The sequence below is a fragment of the Apteryx mantelli genome, chromosome 17, assembly GCF_036417845.1.
Source record: "Apteryx mantelli isolate bAptMan1 chromosome 17, bAptMan1.hap1, whole genome shotgun sequence".
Lineage (NCBI taxonomy): Eukaryota > Metazoa > Chordata > Aves > Apterygiformes > Apterygidae > Apteryx > Apteryx mantelli.
The window spans coordinates 16925796-16944708 of NC_089994.1; the positions used below are offsets into that span (position 1 = coordinate 16925796).

The 18913-nt window shown below is 54.6% G+C and overlaps 1 protein-coding gene across 1 annotated transcript; it reads left to right on the forward strand.

Moving 5' to 3' along the window:
- Positions 1 to 12071: 12071 nt before the first annotated feature.
- Positions 12072 to 18481, forward strand: LRRC43 (leucine rich repeat containing 43). The gene is made up of 11 exons (XM_067307343.1): positions 12072 to 12188; positions 12304 to 12513; positions 12624 to 12734; positions 12830 to 12969; positions 13331 to 13569; positions 14258 to 14476; positions 15361 to 15500; positions 15611 to 15697; positions 15954 to 16160; positions 16752 to 16839; positions 18312 to 18481. The coding sequence occupies exons 1-11, from the start codon at positions 12072 to 12074 to the stop codon at positions 18479 to 18481; spliced, it is 1728 nt and encodes a 575-aa protein (XP_067163444.1).
- Positions 18482 to 18913: the final 432 nt, after the last annotated feature.

The window sequence follows — 18913 nt, forward strand, 5'->3', positions numbered from 1 at the left end:
TCAATTTGAGATTGTCTAGTGGTTCCTTCTGACCTTGAGTTCTATTAATATATTGTAGATGTACCCCCCTCCCTCAGTTCTAGAGAACTTGTGCGTTATCTGGTGTAGTTATCTTAGACTTGTATGGTCCCTGTTAACAGGAGAAACGGGGTGAAAAACCGAGTCCAGGAGCGAGCTAAAATTGAGGGAATTAAATGAATAGAAGGGATGGAGACAAGTCCATGCTTTATCTTGACAATGTGATCTCTGCACAAAACCAAAGGATTCTTGGTTAATACTGATTAACCCCCTTGGCAAGTTTTTTCCATGCTTCACACCCTTAGGGAAGCTTTCCTTGAAGGGGGACTTACTAGAACGTTTCTATCTGTGCCTTACATCCTGCGGTCCTGTGCACATCTGATGTGTCTTGAGTCAGACCTTCTTTCCCCTGATATGATGATATGTGGAAAATTCAGTGAAATGACAAAGTGGGGCTTCCCTGGGTTTTGAGAGTGTATTTTATTTGCGTGGCATTACTGTGATTCTTTACAACTGAGATTGTAAAAATGGTATGTATATGAAAAAAGTTGCATCTTTCCTGCTGACTTCTCCATATTCTTCCCCTCCCATGTATGCATGTGTGCATATGTGCGCACACGTGCGTGCACACACACACACGCTGTCATACCAGAAGTTGTTTGACAGATTCTCAGTCAACATGCAAATGCATGAATCTCTAAATCTGGATGGCTTGGAAAGACAAAGGACTATCAGACTGCATTGGAAAGTAGCATCTTATCTAAGGAGTTAATCACTATTTTGTATCCTCAGGTTTTTTACATTCCTTCTTGTGTGTGTGTGTGCATGCATGCATGCACACATGATAGAGGTGAGAGGGGCAGGTAAGTTTAGTTTTGTTTGTTTTTAAAGCCCAGAACTCCCCCAAAAACAGACTAAGGAGAGGGAAGCTCATTGCAAAACCAGTAACACAGTACTTTTGTAGTCCAATTTACTTGGAAGCAATTTCTTTTTTTGTGTTTCTGGAGTGGACAATTCTTGCCTTGATTTTGCCAACTAGAAGGTACTGCTCAAAATAAGATGAATTGTCAGTGATTTTGACTTTTTTTTTGTTCCTGAGCACCTTTATCATATGAAGGATGAAAAGGCTAATGATCCCTGGTTTAGGTGCTTTAGGGTTTCAGTCATGCCAGTCCGGGAGAACCCAGGACCACTGTTGATGACTTGCAGGAGGTCTTTTGATTAGGTGAGACAACAGGAGTTGTCCTATCATTCTTCCTCAATTTGTACATTTGGCTTTTAGAGGAGCTTATTTGTTTTTTGAGGGTTTTGTTGTATGGGGTCCCAATGCTGTTCCCACAACATTAATTAAGGCCTCGAGTTTCCTTTTGTTTCATTCTCGGATGGATTTCATGCTCCTTTGCTGTGTTAGAGCAGAAGCAGTAGTACAGAATTGTAGATTGATCTGTAAAACTTAATTCAGTTACAAACACACTCGCTAGGTATATAATAGAATGACTTTGTAGGCATTATCTGAACTGCTTTTATATCTGAATTTTTCCAACATGAGTAAAGTTTTGAGACAAGAGAAATCAATGTTAGGAGCAATCCTCTTAATTAACAATACAGTGAAGAAATTGCTCCTTTCCTTCTTCTAACCATGTATTTAAATGTGTTTTAAGTGAATGGAGTTGATTTTTGTTGTAAAAAAACTTGGAGGTATGAGGACTTCAGGTTGTGCTCTTGCTTTGCCTAGGTTTCCTGTTCTGTTGCATGACACAACTTCTGTTGTGCTGTTGATATGTAGCACTTTTCAAGTAGGTCTATTAAATTGTGCAATGCATTTTTTTTATATTTACAACCAAAACAATAAAGGTTATTTTTTTGAAGAAACTGGTTGTAATGTCCTTATTTTCAAACTGGAACTTGGCTTGAAGGTGGGGAAATGGTGAGTAGAACTCTTCCTGGTTCACCCACCAGGACCAGCACCTCCTATCCCTTGTGCAACTCTGGAAGGTGACGGGGCTCATTTCCCTGCTAGCAATGCTGAAGTCACCCCTTGGGATCCTTGTGTTTGGCTCTCCCTTTGCAAGGCTTGTGTCCTCTATTGAGCTTCTGAAGCTTGGACTCCCTCTTTCAAGAGACTTGATGCCCCTTGGACCCTTCTCATTTGAAAGAGCTGGCTCACTCTGGGCTTAGTTGGAGCTTACCAGTGATTTACCTTTTCTCGTGCCTTGGCCACCAGGCTATATGTGCTCTGTGCTGAGTGTTCCCTGTCTCACCAAAGTCAGTGTTAGCCAGGTGAACAAAAACTGAGTATCTGCACTCTATAGTCAGCTCTGCTCCCTTTCTCTGAAGCAGATTAGAGATGGGGAATGAACAGGCTGTGTTCAGTACCACCTCCCCAAGCCCAGTCTGCAGAGTACACCTCTTTCTTCACCCTAAGTAACTGCTGGAGTTGTCAGCCTGCTGTTTCATATTTTACATGACATAATTTTCCAAACGTGTTGAGGTTCTGATGTGTTCTTAGAGCAATCAGACCCTTACTACTAATTGTATTAAGCACAGTAGTGTGGGAGAGCTCTTCTGACAAAACTAACTGGACAAAGATCTTTTTTTCTGTACCTGATTTTAACTTGCAGGCTAGTAATTCAAAGGTAGCCCTGGTGTTTCTCCAAGCAAGATAAAACTCCTAAGCCTGTAGGGGCTCCACCAACACCTTGAGCCTGATGGTAGTATTTTCTCTCAGGCTTGGATTTAGGGCTCTTGGTTGATATGCTGCCTGGGCAGTGGAGTCAACAGAGCAGTGCTGTGAGCAGACAACATGGTATATTCTCATGGAATCGATGTCAGTGTTAGAGATTGAGATGCTTCAGTCCATTTAAAAAACACAACAAACAAACGATGTTTCACTTTTGCCTTTAATGGCTGAATAAGTCGTTTCAGTTCTGTGTGCTTCAGTTGACACCTCGTTGGCATATTGGATTTCCTTGTGTCCAGTGGAAGCAGTCTTGAGTGACTGAGGCTCTAGTTAAAGTGAAAGATGCTAAATGAGTGAAAAGAGAGATTTCTAGTTTAAAAGCATTGCTCGAGAGTTGATGCTGATTAATCTTGCGCTTGCAATTGGTGGCTTTGACCTAATATAGCATATGAGAACTTTTAATGAGTCAGATCTGTGGTTTCAGGAGAAGGTAGAGCATCTCTCTTACTCTATTTGCATTTAATTTTTTTTTTTTTAATATCTTTGACTTGATCTCACACAAAGCATTTTGGTAGGAGAAGGCGGTGATGGAGAACGCTATCTAAACACCTTTAGCCTGACATCACTCTCAGTTGAACATACAAATGTCTGTGTTACTGTAGCGATACTATCAAACCTCGCTGGGAGGAAGCTGTGGCTGGAGAGCACTGTTGCTTTACAACTGATTTTGTGGTGATTTCAGTGAGGCTGGCATGACTGTAGCTGGTGTGCCAAAAGAGTAATTGAAATGGCTTATTCCTGTGGCTGATTCTGCTAATCCTTGAACAATACAAAAAGCAGACCTACGTTTGCTCTTTGCAAATTACTCCAAATGAAATAAGTGCCGTAAGATAATTGGCAAGTCAGTGGGCCAGCAGTCCAGGTCCCTCTTTATATGTATTGACATCCCATATATTTTTCCAAAAAGTATGTTGTAACCCAGCTCTGGCAGAGTTTGCTTTCTCCTAGCACTAGCTGAATCTGTTGCAAAATGAACAGCAAACGTTGGTCACTAGCTTTTTTTTCCCCCCCCTTCTTCTTCTGACCTGTGTTTACTCTCAGGAACTCTCCTAGGGCTATTCTCGTCAAAGAGGACTTCCTCCTGAGCGTGTTCATCAGCAGGAGGTGTGTGGATGGTGAGTACTTGGGTGACAGGGAAGTTCCCGGAGTGCTCACACTACAAGAGGGCCCTGTTATCATCTGGAGAGATTTTTAACATGTTCCTATCTCGGAAGGAGGTGTGTATACCACAAACCCAGGCCTGAGCATTGCAAAATGGAAACAAACCCACAAAAGGTTAGGCTCCATCACCTCCCTAAGTGCTGCTGCTGCCTTCCCTTTTGATGCTCCTTAGAAAGTCCATCCATGGCTCCCCCGTCTCAACTGCTCATTCCTGCTCCTTGTTCTGGTAGGCCTTGAAGCCAACAGCTTCATGTTCAGTCAGGATAAACGGGGAGCTCCTTGTCAAGAAAACCCTGTGTATGACCACCTCATCATCACAGCAGAGATGCGGCATGTGGTGCGAGTGGGTCCCCTAACTTGTGGCCTGCGAGGGCTGAGGAGGATTCAGGGCCCGAATCTCCTGTCCCAGGAAAGGTACAAACTTGCAGTTCTCACACTGAGCCCCAGCAGTCTCATCCTCCTAGGAGTGACTCGGACGAGCCTTGCTCTCTGCAGATGCTCATGCCATCCTCGGAGCCTCTCTGGGCTTCAGCTCCAGCTTTTGAGCTCTCTGCCGCAGGCCTGGACTGCAGAGGTCCTCTGAACCTCTTCAGAAGGAAGCCACGAACACACCTCTGCAGTACAGCTAGTGTTGGCTCTCAAATGTCCTCTTTCCTGTTTACTCCAAGCTCAGTCACCAGATACGCGACCCTAACCTGTTTTATTTCCCTCCCTTTTCTTAAGCTGTCCGATGTTCTCAGAAGAAGCAGGAAGAGCTCTTCAAAGAAGGAGCCTCTGTGCCTGGCCAGGGTTGGCAGGGAACCAACCGCACTGGGATAGACGGACCAAAGGACAGTAAGTGAGCAGCTCCACCTCTATAGGCTGCCTGCAGGACCCCAATAAACTGTATCTAACTGTTTGCCATAGGAGCCTGCAGAAATTAGCCAAATGCAGACCTCAGAAATGCTTTGGAGATACAATTGTGTCGCGTTGTGTATCAGACTATCTGCAATCACTGCTTCGGAAGGGCTGTCTCGCCTGTGTGTACACCTACCCCCTCATCCTGGCTCCTCTTGGCGCTGATTGTCGCTTCCTCACCTCAACCTTTGAAGTTTGATGTCAGGTACCAGCCGGTCTCACTGCCTCGCTGCATCCCAAACACTCGCGGCAAAGCACTGCCGTCTTTCAGGTACATGCAAGGAGAACAGCGGTTTGTCACAGTTTAGCATAAGCTCCCGAGGTGAGCCGTGTCTTTGGGGCTGGCAGTACACCACTTCATGCGCTCATAGGGAAGAACAACTCTCTCCCTTTTTCAGGTCACTCTTCCTTGCCCATGACATGAATTGGGACAGTCTGACTCACTTCTTTAACGTTTTCTTTGAGCCTCAGGCGAATCTGCTTCCCTTTCCAAGGAAAACCCTTTCTTTGCTCCTTTAGCTCTTCAGATACTCAGAAGGTGAAATAAAAGGTGTGTGCATCAGATGAAACCACAGGGAGTGGCTCTGTGTAATCCTCTGGTTCAGCAAGGTTTAAGTGGTTTGCTTCAACCGTTGGAAAGGGTGATGTCTAAGTCCTCAGTATCTTAATGTCTCCCTGCTCGCAGTGGTTTGTTGACCCTGTCTGGTAAGGTCAGCAGATGTTGCTTCTGCCCAGGGGCTAAGCACATCCTTAGACAGGGATCCTTTTACATTCCCTCTTCTTCCTCCAACCCTTAGAAACTGAGGTTGGGAAGTTGGGATTGCGCCTCTTGGACCCTGGGAAAATTGTTAGACCTGGGACTGAGCAGGGTAATCTGTGAGGGTGCCCCAGCCACCAGGGTGTCTCTGTTGCTCTCACTTAGACTTCCAGGGCTGGTAAGTGGCTTTCTGATTAAGAAGAGATCATGAGCAAAATCATCCCAGAAAGCCACCTTTGGACTCCACTCACCATGCTTGCACGAACCTCACGCAGGTCAAAGAGGTGGCTTATTAAAACGTTCTTTGAATTCAAGGCACACTGGCATGGCACTAACAGGAAAGAGGGCAGTGATAGCTGTGTTAACACCAGGAACCGGGTCCTGGAATCAGATTGGCCTCATCCTTCGGCCTGTCTCCAATATATGATGTTTTCGGACGGTGCCTGGAAGCGGTCCCGTCTGGGAGGAATTCTTCTCCATTGCTCCAGTGTCCTCAGAGCCCGGTTGCGGGTGGTGCCAGCTCCTGCACCACCCCCAGGAGCCCCAACATAGGTGAGCCTCTCCCCTCCCCAAAAAGCAGCCTCAATACCCCACCTGAGCGTGACAGAAGATGCTTCACGAGAACGAAAAGGCCGGGCATGTCGGTACGGTGGGCTGCAGGAGCAGGAGGCTCCGCAGCTGCATCTGCAGGGATGGCAGCATCTCAGAGAACCTTCACATCAGGAGGGGAAGCTGCTCTTCCGCAGGACGCTGATGTGCTCATGTTCAGGGGTTTGCAAGGAGGCTGGGGGAGACGGGCTGATACCAAAATGCCTCGCTCGGGCTGCTCGCAGGCTGTTCGCAGCCTCCCAGCGCCGCTGCTCAATCCGGCTGCGATTCGCCCGACGCTCGGAGCGCAACCTGAGTGCTCCCGAGCAAGGTGACCCTGCGCAGGGCTGCTTGCTGGTCTGGACCCACCGTCCATGAACGTGGGGGGGCGGTAGCAGAAAGAGGAGTAATCTTTTATTTATTTATTTATTTACTATTTATTATTAACCACCCCATTTGGGGGGATAACAAGGGGTTGATACGAGATAAAGGAAAAACAAGGATATGAGAAGTGCTCCTAGACCAAAGCCCATTTGAGTGTCTGTGCTGTGTTACCAGTTCCAGGAGCATTAATTAACTCAGGCACATTTTGGGTCTGGTGCTTGTGCCTGAGTGAAACCCAGTAAAAAGACAATCCAGCAGTATTTGTTTTATTTCATCTCATTTTAATTAAATTCTAGTTTTTGTCCAAAGATATAGTGATGGAAAGCATGAGTAAAACCATTCATCAACTAAATAGGAAATACACCATTCATCCCTCTCATCAATAAAATATAAAAGTTAAAACTCTGAATAAATATGTGTAAACTGTATAATTGCTTAAATAGATTTATAAAAATAAATGTATTGCATAAATTCATAAATACAAAGTGTACTCGCTAGCAAAAAGAGAAGTACAAAACCAGTCTATTGACAACCAACTTTTCTTTTGGAAAATAACCACAGGATAAAAATATAAATAACATTAAAATTTCTGAAATCATGATTTCCTGTTTGCTTATTTATATCATGACCAGTTACTTAAATCACCCTGACTTACTTTAGTCCATCCTTTTTATACAGTGTTGCAAATAAAACAATATAAATAGTTTTATAATAAATATAGTCAATAACTTAAGATATTCATGCTTTAAATATTAAATTAAACTAGATCATATAGTTAGGATAAATAGAATTACATTATTAATGTTGTTCCTGGCATCAAACTAATCACATAAATACCGGTAGGTCACATTTAGCCAAAGCTCTGGTACCTTGAAGTTATTTTTTCATCCTGGCGTATAACGCATTGTACCGTTTTGTTGTATTTTGCATAAACTGGTCGTATTTCTGCAAAACCAGCCAGATGTATGTCATCTTCTGCGTCGTTTTCATCTGGCTCCACTTGGCGTCCACCTGGGGAAGGTCCTCGCTCCGGCAGGCGTAGAGCTCAGCCCCCTCGCTCAGCACCACCTCCAGCTGCCTCAGACTGGCGTCCACGGGCGGAGCGGTAGCGTTGCACATGCCTTCTGCCTCGTTCCTCAGGTTCTGTAGAGTTTTGTAGAAAACGTGGAAGGCGCAGCAGTTTGCGTTGAAGGCTGGGCATTCGGGTATTGCCCGGACCATTGCTGTGGCTTGGGAGTCAGCCTTTAGCCACCCTATGGTTTGGGGCGTTACAGGGCTGCACGCGTTCTGCAGGGGAGGAAGAGGAGAGACGAGCTGTAGTAACCTTTTGCTTTGCATCTTTCCTGGTGACCTCTTCCCATTAGAGGGTCTAGGAGCATGCACGCTGATTTTTCAGGTTTTGTGTGCATTTTTTTGTTGTTGCTCAATAGTGATATTAACACCCACGCTCCTTTTATTGAGGAGGTATCACAAACTATCTATGGCTTTGATTGCGCAGCACTTTCTGTCTTAATAGCCTGTTTGGCATTGCTTTCAGCTTTTCTAAGTTTTTTTTTTTTTTTTTTTTAACCATATGGGTAAAATTTACTCATGGAAGAGACCTGCTTTGACCTGAAGCTATATTTGACTGTTTCAGCAGAAATGTTTTTAATTTCAAGCATGAGTTCAAGGGAAATCTCTTACATTGATGTTTTATCTATGTATTCTTAAGAATACCTTCCCAGGAATTGAGATTGCCTGAAGCATTGACTGAGCATTGACCCTTAGGATCAGTGCGCATTTGGCACAGAAAAGAAAGGGAAAAGAAAGGTCCAGTTTGGCTCCAGTTTTTAAAAGAAGCTTATTTCTCAGATGCAGATGAAGATGGCTAGATGAAGTGAGAAGGAGAGCATAGACTCATTAAGAGTTTGGTACCAAAAGTCTCTGAAGGTTTCAGCTGCAGGAGATATGTACGACCTGTGGCGACCAGGCTGCTACGCAGAGCACCCTCCCAGCTCATCTGAGCTTGAGCCCTCCAAGGGGCTGAGCCGGTTTCCTGCAGAAGTGCTCCCGACTGCCCTAGCACTAGGGTCAAACCCAAGAGCAAGGCGATTGTCCCCATTTTTTCCAAAGATCTGGCTGGTTTCTTCCAAAAAGCTGCCTGCTTCAAGCCTGATGCAATGCAGGAGGCAGAGGATGAGCAACGGATTAGTCTGGAAGATACAACCGGCATGAGCTGAGGTGAGGTTGCCCAAGCTCGCCCAACCTGTCCTAGACATTGTTCCAACTCTGTACTGAAATAAAGCAATGTCAGTGTTTTCCCTCCTGTGTGGAATAGAGAGACACTGCTTTTAAGTTCTAACCCAAATATTTCTTTTCTGATGGGCTTTCTAGTATTTTATATTAATTCAAGGGCTTTCTTCTCAGACATAGGCACAACAGATGCAAAATGGTACACTTACATATTTTTCAAACATGGTCCTTGCGTGTGTTTCCAGCACTGATGCTAAGGTCTTTATGCTGGTAGTAAAATGCTTCTGCCCTGTAGTAGTAATTTTGCCTTCTGAGGTGACAGTTGGGGCCAAGGAGACCAAAGGAACCAGTGAACAGATGAGGAAGATTGCAAACCCGTTGATTTCTGCATTCAAACGGAGGGGAAGAAAAAGGAATACAATGAATACAGCCTCAAGGCTCTACATCGATTTTGCAGAACTTCCTGGGTTTTGCTACGTACTAAATTTTTAAAGCGTATAGGCTTTAAGTTGCTGAGTTAACAATAAGCATCGAGCAAGGCAAACGTGCAGCGTAAAGTAAGGCATACCCACCTGTCTGGCGCTTCATGGCGGGCTTAGAGAGCAGCTGCCTTGGCCACAAGCTAGCTGGACGCTGGTGCTCAAGTTGCTGGAGCGCTGGAGATGGGGACAGCCGGGCTGTATTTAAGTACAGAGGAGTTTTGCGTCAGTGGCTCCCCCATGGGTTTTTTTTTTTTTTTCACATGATAGTTTGGGGTTTTTTTCTTTTTTGAAAGATTACATCAGAATTTGGTTCAAATGCGTCTGCACTGATTGTGATCTAGAATACAGTTTCAAACTGACACAGATGGTATCCCGTATCATCTCTTCAGCTAGGAGTTCAGGACACTTGGCTTCGCCATCCCATCCGAGTCGTTGGGATCTCCAAAACGCAGCTCTTTCTTAGAGCGTAGGCTCTGGTCTTCAACAACCTGGTGGAGCCCCAGCAGCAAGCGCACGGCTGGGGCATGACGGGAAAAAGCGACGAGTGGCTCGTATGCAAGGTAGGGCATTCGGAGCAACATAGGCATTAATTCCATGGATCTCTGTAAAACCCTGTCTTCCAGGCGCAATCCTTTTACATAACCCAGTGGAGAACGTCCAGGTCTCACCTCCCATCGCTGCCACCCTCCCTTCTAACTCGGCTGAAGCTGTCATCTGCTTCCAGTAACTAGATGCTGGATATTCTCATATGCAGCAAAATGGGGGGAAAAAAATCATTCCTAGGACATGCAAGTAAGAGGCTGTGATCAGAAGAGGACCTGCAGAACTACCACCAGTATTTTAGGACAAAAAGTGAAGGAAAGGAAGCCCCTACGAATGTTCCCTTGTGAAAGCATTAAGTGATACACGTTCACTTGTACTGCCTAGACCAGGGGTAAGAGAAAGACCTGAAAGGCAGTGATAGATCCAAGGATGTATGTGTGCAAAGTTACCAGAAAACTTTCAAGGAACAACATTTCGGTGTCAAAATCCTCAGTTCTTTCTCTTTTCCATGTGAAAAAAAAAAGCAAGCTCTGAAAATAAAAGGCTCCGTGTGTGCATAAACTTCCCCAGGGTGTCTGGGACTGGTCACAGCTGGCCATGGGCAACGCCAGGCAGCACCTCCAGCCCTCTCCTTCGAGGGCAACCCGTGGGACTCGCTCACCTTCTCCAGGACGTTTGTTCTCGCACAACCCGTGATCCTGGGCACGAAATAATGCAAAGAAAGAGAAAGAATGACCTTAACCTAAGGTATGAGGCGACGACAGTATTGCATTCAACTGGAGAGGAACAAGAAAAGGACTGTTCCGGCAGAGGCTTTTTTATTTGTTTTTTTATTACTATTTTTGGGGTAAAATGGGGAGAGGGGTGTTTCTTTGTGCAGAGTGTTCTTAAGGAAAGTCCCTACAACGCAAATTCGATGTGTACAGGCAGCTCCTTTTGGAGACATCACGGGGGAGGGGGGGGGTGCTTGTTTGGAAATCAAGCCACGGGAAAAGGAGGGATGGAGGCGGACGGACAAGCAGAACGGGGAGCTGGTCTCCAGGCCGAGGCAGGACAAGCCGTGGAGAGGCTGGAAGGGGAAGACGAGCAGCAGAGAGGTGCGTCTGGTTCGCGCACCACGGGGCATTGCAAAGGGAAAGGCACGTGAGCCGGTAGGTGCGGGAGACTTGGGCATCGCGCGCTGTCCCCTTCCAGCTCCTCCAGCTGAGCGGCCGCGGGCACACGCAGCCAGGGAGGGCGGCTCAAGGAATCACGGCCGGGTTTTCCTCCTAGCGCCGGGAATATTGGTTTGCGCTGTTCCTGGGGCAACAGGGCCCAGTTCTGACCTACAACCCTGACATAACGCAGCGATACAAGTAAGAAAAACGGTATTCTTGCACCTTGACTTTCCCGTGAAACACGATGCAGCCACCGGCGACCCGTTCTTCAAAGGTTTCCAGGCTTGCCTTCATTTTCCGCGGGGCCGAAGGGCGGCAGCATCCCCGCCGCGCCACGCCACGCCACCGCCTCCATGGGTGCCTGCTCTGCACATCCTTTCCCAGCTGCCTGCAGCTGCGATAAGCTGCTGAGCTGATAAGGGAGCAGATCGGCATCCGTCCTGTAAAACCCGCCGCGAGTGGAAGTTCAGCCTTCCACCACGTAACCGCCGGCCGCCGCAGGGCCTCTGCAGTCCGGGTGCTGGCGTTTTGCTGACACAGGCTGCTCTGCCCTACGATGGAATCTGCAGCTCTTGCCTCAACGCCCGTCGCTGGAAAAAGCAAATAAACCTCAGAGCTCGGAGACCCGAAGCTGACCCGGGGCTTGCAGGCCTGGAGCTCGTCTACTTTTTCCAAGTGTAGGGGAAGGTACTTTCAGCTATGAACTTTGTTTTCCGACAGCCTTGCGCGGTCGTGGCGGTGACAGCAGCGCGCTGCACACATGCGGAGCGTGGTGTTTTCGCAGCTAACTGAGGAAGGGACCGTTTCCTCCCCGAAACCCGAGCGACTCTCAGCGCGCCGATAACCGAACCACGGCAAATGCCAGGCCGCGGGCCCGGGGCGCAGGGCTGACTCCGCGCCCCGCAAAGGCCGCCACAACCCGCGGGTTTCTCCCCTCGCGCGGAGGGGAAGCAGCCCCCGGCCCAGCAGGAGGGGTGTCGAGCCGGTGCTTTATTCCCCGCGGCGGCGCCCGGCCGAGCGAGAGCCGCCGGCGTTTGCGTCCTTGCCATCTCCTAGCGACGGGGACGCTGCCGGCAACGCGGCCAGGGAATTCCCGCGGGGGCCGGAGCGGGATGGCAGGGCCGGGCGGCCGCAGCGCCTCGGCCGCGTTTCGGGAGCACCTCCGGCGCCTGGGCCTGCACGAGTTCCCCTGCGGCGCGGGCGGCCGGGTAGGAGCCGGGGGCTCCGGCGCTGCTCCGGGAGGGCTCGGCCAGGCGCTGCCTCCCGGCCGCCGGAGCGGCAGCACGTGCCGCGGCGGAGCCGACGCCGGCGGGACCCTGGCTGCCCACGCGCCTCCCCTTGCAGCAGCAGCGGCCCCGCGGCGGCGCGGAGGACGAGGAGAGCCGGGAGGCGCGGACGGAGCTGCTGCGCTGCCGGCACTCGCCCTGGGCCCTGCCGCCGGGCTGCGGCCCCGAGGACCAGCGCCTGCGGCTGCTGGCCGTGCGGGCGCCCGGGCTCGTCCGCGACACCGACGTCTTCCTCTTCTTCCGCGTCCTGCGGCTGGTCGATCAGGGAGTAAGTAAGCGCAGCCACCGGCTGGGCGGGAAAGCGCGGTCGGAGGCCCCGTGCCACCGCGGCGTCCCTGCGGCCGGGGGCGAGCGGCGGCCGGACCCGGCACTTTGCAGGTAGACGAGGTCGACGAGGGTCTGCTGCGCTTCCAGCGCCTGGAGGAGCTGGTGCTCAGCGCCAACCGCATCAGCACCGTGGCCTCGGCCAACCTGCCCGGCACGCTGAAGGTGAGCCCGCGACGGCGGAGCGGGTCCCATCCCGGGATGCGGCGCGAGGAGTGGCTAATTGCAAAGGCGCTCGTCGCCCCCGCTGCCCGGGGCAGGTCCTGGAGCTGTGCGGCAACGCCGTGAGCGACCTGCGGGACCTGTGCTCCCGGCCGCCTCCGCCGCTGCAGCACCTGGGGCTGGGGCACAACCGCCTGCGCGGCGCCGCGCAGCACGGCTGCCTCACCGCGGACTCCTGGTAACCCCGGCGGCCGAGCGCGCCGGCTCTCGCAAAGGCGGTGGGAAGGGGTCGGCAGCCACCGTGGGCAGGGCTGCTCGTGGGAGCCCTCTCCCTGCCCGAAGCCCTTCCTGGGAAAGGGCCTGCGGATCGGGCTGCGCCGTGGAAGGATGCGGTAGGGGGGTTAAGAGATGCTGAAAGAGCGTCTCGGTGAGTTGTGGGGCAGGCTGGTGAGGGGCTGGGTGGCCCAGGGACTTGCGGTGGCCTCCTGGGGGGGGGGGGCTGCACCGGCAGGTGCCCCCACGAGCTGCGGGCTGCCGGTGCTCTGCCTTCCCGCGAACATCCTCTGCCTGCCCCGGCTGCTGCCCTCTCTCTGCTCCAGGCCAAACCTCGTTTCCCTCGATCTGAGCTTTAACGCCCTGACGGATCTGCTGGGGCTGGTCTCCAAGCTGGCCGGTCTGCAGAAGCTCCGCGTGCTGCTGCTCCAAGGGAACCCGCTGGCTCTCCTCGCCGCGTACAGAGGCTTCGTCGTGGACAGCCTGCCCAGGCTCCGCGTCCTGGACGACGTGCACATAGGGCCCGACGAGAGGCACCGGTACCGCGGGCTGGCGGCGCGGCCTGGTGAGCCTGCGCCTCCGCGAATGGCCGGCGACTCGGGAGGTGGTTTGGTCGCAGCTGAGCTAGGAGTCCTCGGGGCTCACGCTGCGTCCAGTATCGACTTCTTCCTTGCCTTTTCTCTAATGCACCCCCTCCCCCGCGCCTCCCGCCCCCATCAGCACGGGGATGCTGCAGCCCCGGGGACGGGCAGCGAGGCAGTTTGCTGCCTTTCCAGTGCGACCTGCATCACAGTTTAAGCTGCCCGACGTGGTTAGGGCAACGTCCATCACTTAAACCCCTCTGTTTTCGTGCTGAATTGCTCGTCAGAAGGACGAGGGTTTTCTCGATAACCCCTTTTCTCCCCGGCCGGGGCACCGCGCAGGGCTGCAGCAGGCACCCCGAGGAGCGGGACGGCGGCGCGCGCGGCGCGTTGGACGCGGAGGGGGGGGGAAGCGGGGCAGGCGGGAGCCGGGATTGGGACGGGACGGGACCTCCCTCCGGGGGTCCTGCTCGGCGGGGCCAGGCCCTCGCCCTGCTTCCCGCTGTCCAAAACGTCGCCCCGGGGCCGGGGGGGGGGGGGGGGGGTTGCGGCGCAGAGCAGCGGAGCGCGGCGCTGCTCGTGCGGCGGGCGAGTGACCCCGTGCGGCGGTGGCCTGCCACAGCCCGGGTGGCCGCGGTGACACGCCCCCCCCCCCCCCCCCCCGCCCGGCAGAGCTGCTGGCCCGCGGGGCTCGCGTGGCCGTGCACGTGGGGGCGGTGAGGGGCCTCCCCGCGCCCGGCGCCCCCGAGCCGCTGGACGCCGGCGCCGACGTCGCCGTGGTCGCCCGCAGCTACTCGGTGACCTACGAGTTCGCGGCGAGCGAGGACGTCGGCAGCCCCGAGGTTTGCGCTTCACCCCGCGAGCGACAGCCGCTGGCCACCCCGGTGGGGGGCTTGTAGCCGCTATAGCCGCCCTCGGGGCCGGGGGTCCCGGTCCCCCGTGGGGGCACCGCGCTCTCCGCACGGAGCAGCGCGTTCCCGGCTCCTTGCCTCCCTGTTCCCGCCACGGGCACGGGCTGCAAAATGGGACCGCAGCGGGGATGCGTCCCCTGGGCTCGAGGCAAGCACAGCCGGAGGCGTCCCGCCGGGAGAGCCCTCCCTGCCCCAGTAACAAAAATCCCTCAGCATCCCACGGCGGCCACGCAGGACCCCGGCGGCGGGAAGGCAGCGCGGGACGCAGTGGAAAACGAGGGCCAGGAGCAGTCCAAGGCCGGCACCAGTAAGGGGAATTAGGAACAAACCTGCTATTCCAGCAGCCAGGGCAGGTTTACAGCTCCTTTGGGATGTGCTGGCATCAGCACGTCCCTCGCAGCCGGGCCGGCACCGAGCCTGGGCTGATGGATGGGGAATTGGCACCGTCTGGTCCCTGGCGTCACCTGAGCCGGGGCAGGAGCCACCACCTGCATGAGCCAGGCGGGTCCGAGCCACTGGCCCAAAGAAACCATATTCTGGTTCCTGCACGCTTGCCTGGTATCCGTGGTTTCATAAAAAAAAAACAAGAATAAACCCAGCCTAGATATTAACCCTGGCTCGACGTTACTGGGTTTATTCTTGTTTTGACTGGAATCGCGATAACATTCGTTTGCCATTATTACGATGGTGCAATGTCACGGGAAACTCATTAGCCTTAAACTGCTAGTCTCGGGGTCTGCTGTCGTATCCCGAGCCGATTCCGCAAGCAAACGTTTCCGTGCGGAGGGAAAACCCCCTGTCCCCCGTGGGGCGCCTCGGGGAGGAGCGGTCCCTCCGCCGAGCCCCCCCGGCGTCCCCGCGCAGCGCAGGTGCACGCCACCCCCGCGAAGCCCTGGGCAGACCCCATGGACTGCGGCTACCGGCGGGAGCACGCCGCCCCGGACCTGGTGGGGCTGAAGGCCTTCCTGGAGGCCGGGACCATCCTCTCCGTGGTGGAGGAGAAGGTGAGCGCGCGGCGGCGCGGGGCCGAGGGGCCGGGCGGTGTTGCGGTGCCGGGGGGAGCGGTGACCCCGGGCCGGGGGCTGGGTGTCCCCACGCGCCGCTGTCCCGGCAGGTGCTCTCCTGGCCTCTCGTCGTGGACACGGATGAAACCGCCGTCAAGAAGGGGAAGGCAGGGCGAGGGCTGCAGCACGGCGCTGAGGTAGGACGCTGGCGGGACCCGTGTTCGTGCGCTGCCCCAGCTGCCAGACCCACCGGGGGGGGGGGGGGGAGGGACAAGGGCCCCGGTTTGGGAATCTCCCGTCCACCCAAAAGTCCCCTCCTTGCTGCGGGAGGAGGCGGCGGCCGCTGGACGCGTCTCAGCCGGGATACAGCGGTGGGACAGCGTGGCCTGGTGCCCTTTGGCAAAGGAACTGTAACGCTCTGCTGAGGCTCGTCCCCACCTTGGTGCCCCGCAGGACACTGGGCCCGGGGACAAGCAGAAGAAGAAGCAGAGGGAGAAGCCCCGTGAGCTCCGCAGCGACCCTCCCATTCGGAGGACCCTGGGCACCGGGAGGGTGAGCCTGCAGGCCCTGCTGACCACCGAGGCCCTGGTGGCAACCGTGTGTGACCTCGGGATCCCGACCGCCGAGGAGCCGCCGCGGCCACTGAGCCCAGAGGAGAAGGTACCGAGTGGAGAGGCAGGTCTGCTGGGCTGGGGACTGCAGTGGTCTCCTCTACTCCTCCTCCTTCTCCTTCTCCTCCTCCTCCTCCTTCTTCTTCTTCTCCTTCTTCTTCTCCTCCTTCTTCTCCTCCTCCTTCACCTCCTCCTTCTCCTTCACCTTCTCCTTCTCCTTCACCTTCTCCTTCTCTTTCACCTTCACCTTCTCCTCCTTCTCCTTCACCTTCTCCTCCTTCACCTTCTCCTTCTCTTTCACCTTCTCCTTCTCCTTCTCTTTCACCTTCACCTTCTCCTCCTTCTCCTTCACCTTCTCCTCCTTCACCTTCTCCTTCTCTTTCACCTTCTCCTTCTCCTTCTCTTTCACCTTCACCTTCTCCTCCTTCTCCTTCACCTTCTCCTCCTTCACCTTCTCCTTCTCTTTCACCTTCTTCCCTCTCCCCCCCACCATGCTGCTGCGCCCGGGTGCCCCTTTCCGTTGCCCTATACATGCTGGTGACAGACCCCAGACAGCAATGGCCATAATCACGGGGCTCACTTTTGCCCCCAGACAGTTAAATCCCAAACCCCCTCACTGTGGAAACGTCTCTCTCCGCAGGACAGGAGAAAAGGGAAAAACAAGAGCAAAAAGCCAAAAGAGGGGAGAGGCAGCGAGGCCAGCCAGGGGACCGCCACGTCCGCCAAAGGTGACCGCAGGCCGGAGCTGGCCGGGCAGAGCGTGCTGGGGGCGATGGCCCCGTCCCGGGGTGCCGGGCTCGGAGGTGGCTGCGGGTGCCCAGGCGACCCTGCAAAGTGCTCAGACACATCCCGAACTTCAGGTGGTGAATACTGCGCTGCCCTGCGGGGCTCTACGGTTAGGCACACACCAGATACACGTTGTTGGGTTGGTGTCTGAACACGCACCGAGGGTCGGCTCATCGGCACGGCCCAGGAGCGTCCAGCAGCTCCGCTGGGGCAGGAGGGCAGAGCAGGTTTTCGGGTGAGAGCCCTTCCCAGCGCGCGGCCTCGAGTGCTTTGCAGAGGGCATCACCAGTCCGCGCGGTCCGGAGATGGGATGCAGAGCCATGCCCAGGGCCCCGTCCCCGTGGGCACTGCGGCCGCCCCGCGCACAGCTCCCCACCGCCCGGGCAGCGGCGCTGCTCGAGTACCGCGGACAGACCTCCCGGCCTCGCGTGTGTTTTTTTTCCAGCAGTCTCGTTTTGGCTACAAAACCAGCCGTTGCATTAACGCAGTGTTTGCTCTCCCAAAGATGCTCATTTGCAATGAGCGTTCCGTCCGCACCGAGGCGCTGGAAAAGCCGTGCAGCCCACGGCTGCGAGGGAGCCGCTGCCAGCGCCCTGCAGAGCAGCCGGGGCTCGGTGCTGCGGCACGAGCCGCTGAGATCAGCTGGATTTAGCTGCCGCGCATTTTTCTCCCTTCCCGCCCGGCGCTGCGTGCGTGCAGCAGCTCTTCCCTTTCGCGTGAGCGGGCGGCGAAACCTTTCTGCGGGTGGCCGAGGCGGTGCTGGGTGCACAGAAAGCACCCGCGGGGCAATTAGGCAGAAACTTGTGATTAATTTGGCGTCCCCCTGCCCCGCTGGCCAGCCCCCCCCCCCCCCCGGCTGCAGCACGCGGCGGCTGGGCTTCGCTTTGCAAAGAGAAGGTGCCAAAGCTGCGGCCGGCTGCCCCCAGTGCGGAGACCGGCGTCCCCCGGGCAGCGCCGGGGGCCGGTTTGCGTCCCCCCCTCGTCAGCAAACGCCCACAAATAATGAGTCCTCTCGGGGCGAGCGGGCTCGTTTCTGAACGGCTCCGAGAGGAGCGACGGCCTTGTCTGGAGCACATGGTCTGCCCGCGCGTCGGAGGACGTCGTTGGAAGTGGTCTCATGTAGGTCCCACGCTTTGATTTTCCAGGATCCTCCGAACGATTTATTTCTGCGTCTCTCTGCTTTTGCTAGAAATACCAGGGTGATTTTACAACAACAAACAACAAAAAAGCAAAATTGCCCCCAGCTTGACTTCCTGTTTAAAGACACTTTTGGGACTTCTTAAGTAAAGTCATACTAGAATAGGTTTTCCCTCGGGGCCTGCAAGTCAGCGCTACCGCGGTGGACACATCCCTCCTGCTGGCTTCAGGGTGATTTCTTCTGCAAGCGCAGTGACCGGTTTACTTCTTTCCACAGGAAAAGGGAAAACCAAAGAGCCCGCGGGGCCGGACGAGGGCCGAGGGGTGCCGCCGGCGCCGCTGACCGTTCAGTTCCAGATGCAGCTGCTTCGCTGGCCCGCGGCGGCCGAAGCCCAGCAGCCGGCGAGCGCTGCGGCGGCGGTGGCGGCAGCGGGGAAGGTTCATTAGCGCGGGTGTAGCGAGTCGTAGAGGTTAGTGAAATAAAACCCACGGAACACTGTGGCTGCCAGTTCAGCACGTACGCGGCCACAGGCTGAATCACCAACGCCAGGAGATGACAGAGTGAGCGTCATCTGCCCGGGGCCGCTGCGGAGCGGCTGCTGGACTGCTGCGGCGCCGGGTGCAGGGCCGGGGGCGCAGGGCACGAGGTGCAGAGGTTGGTGTGCAGGGTGCAGGGCCCCGTGCGCAGGGTGCAGTGCGCGGGGTGCCGAGCTCGGTGTGCGGTATGTGGTGCGCAGTGTGCTCGGCCCCGTGTGCAGGGTGCAGTGCGCAGAGTGCAGTGCGCGGGGTGCTGAGCTCGGTGTGCGGTATGTGGTGCGCAGTGTGCTCGGCCCCGTGTGCAGGGTGCAGTGCGCAGAGTGCAGTGCGCGGGGTGCCGAG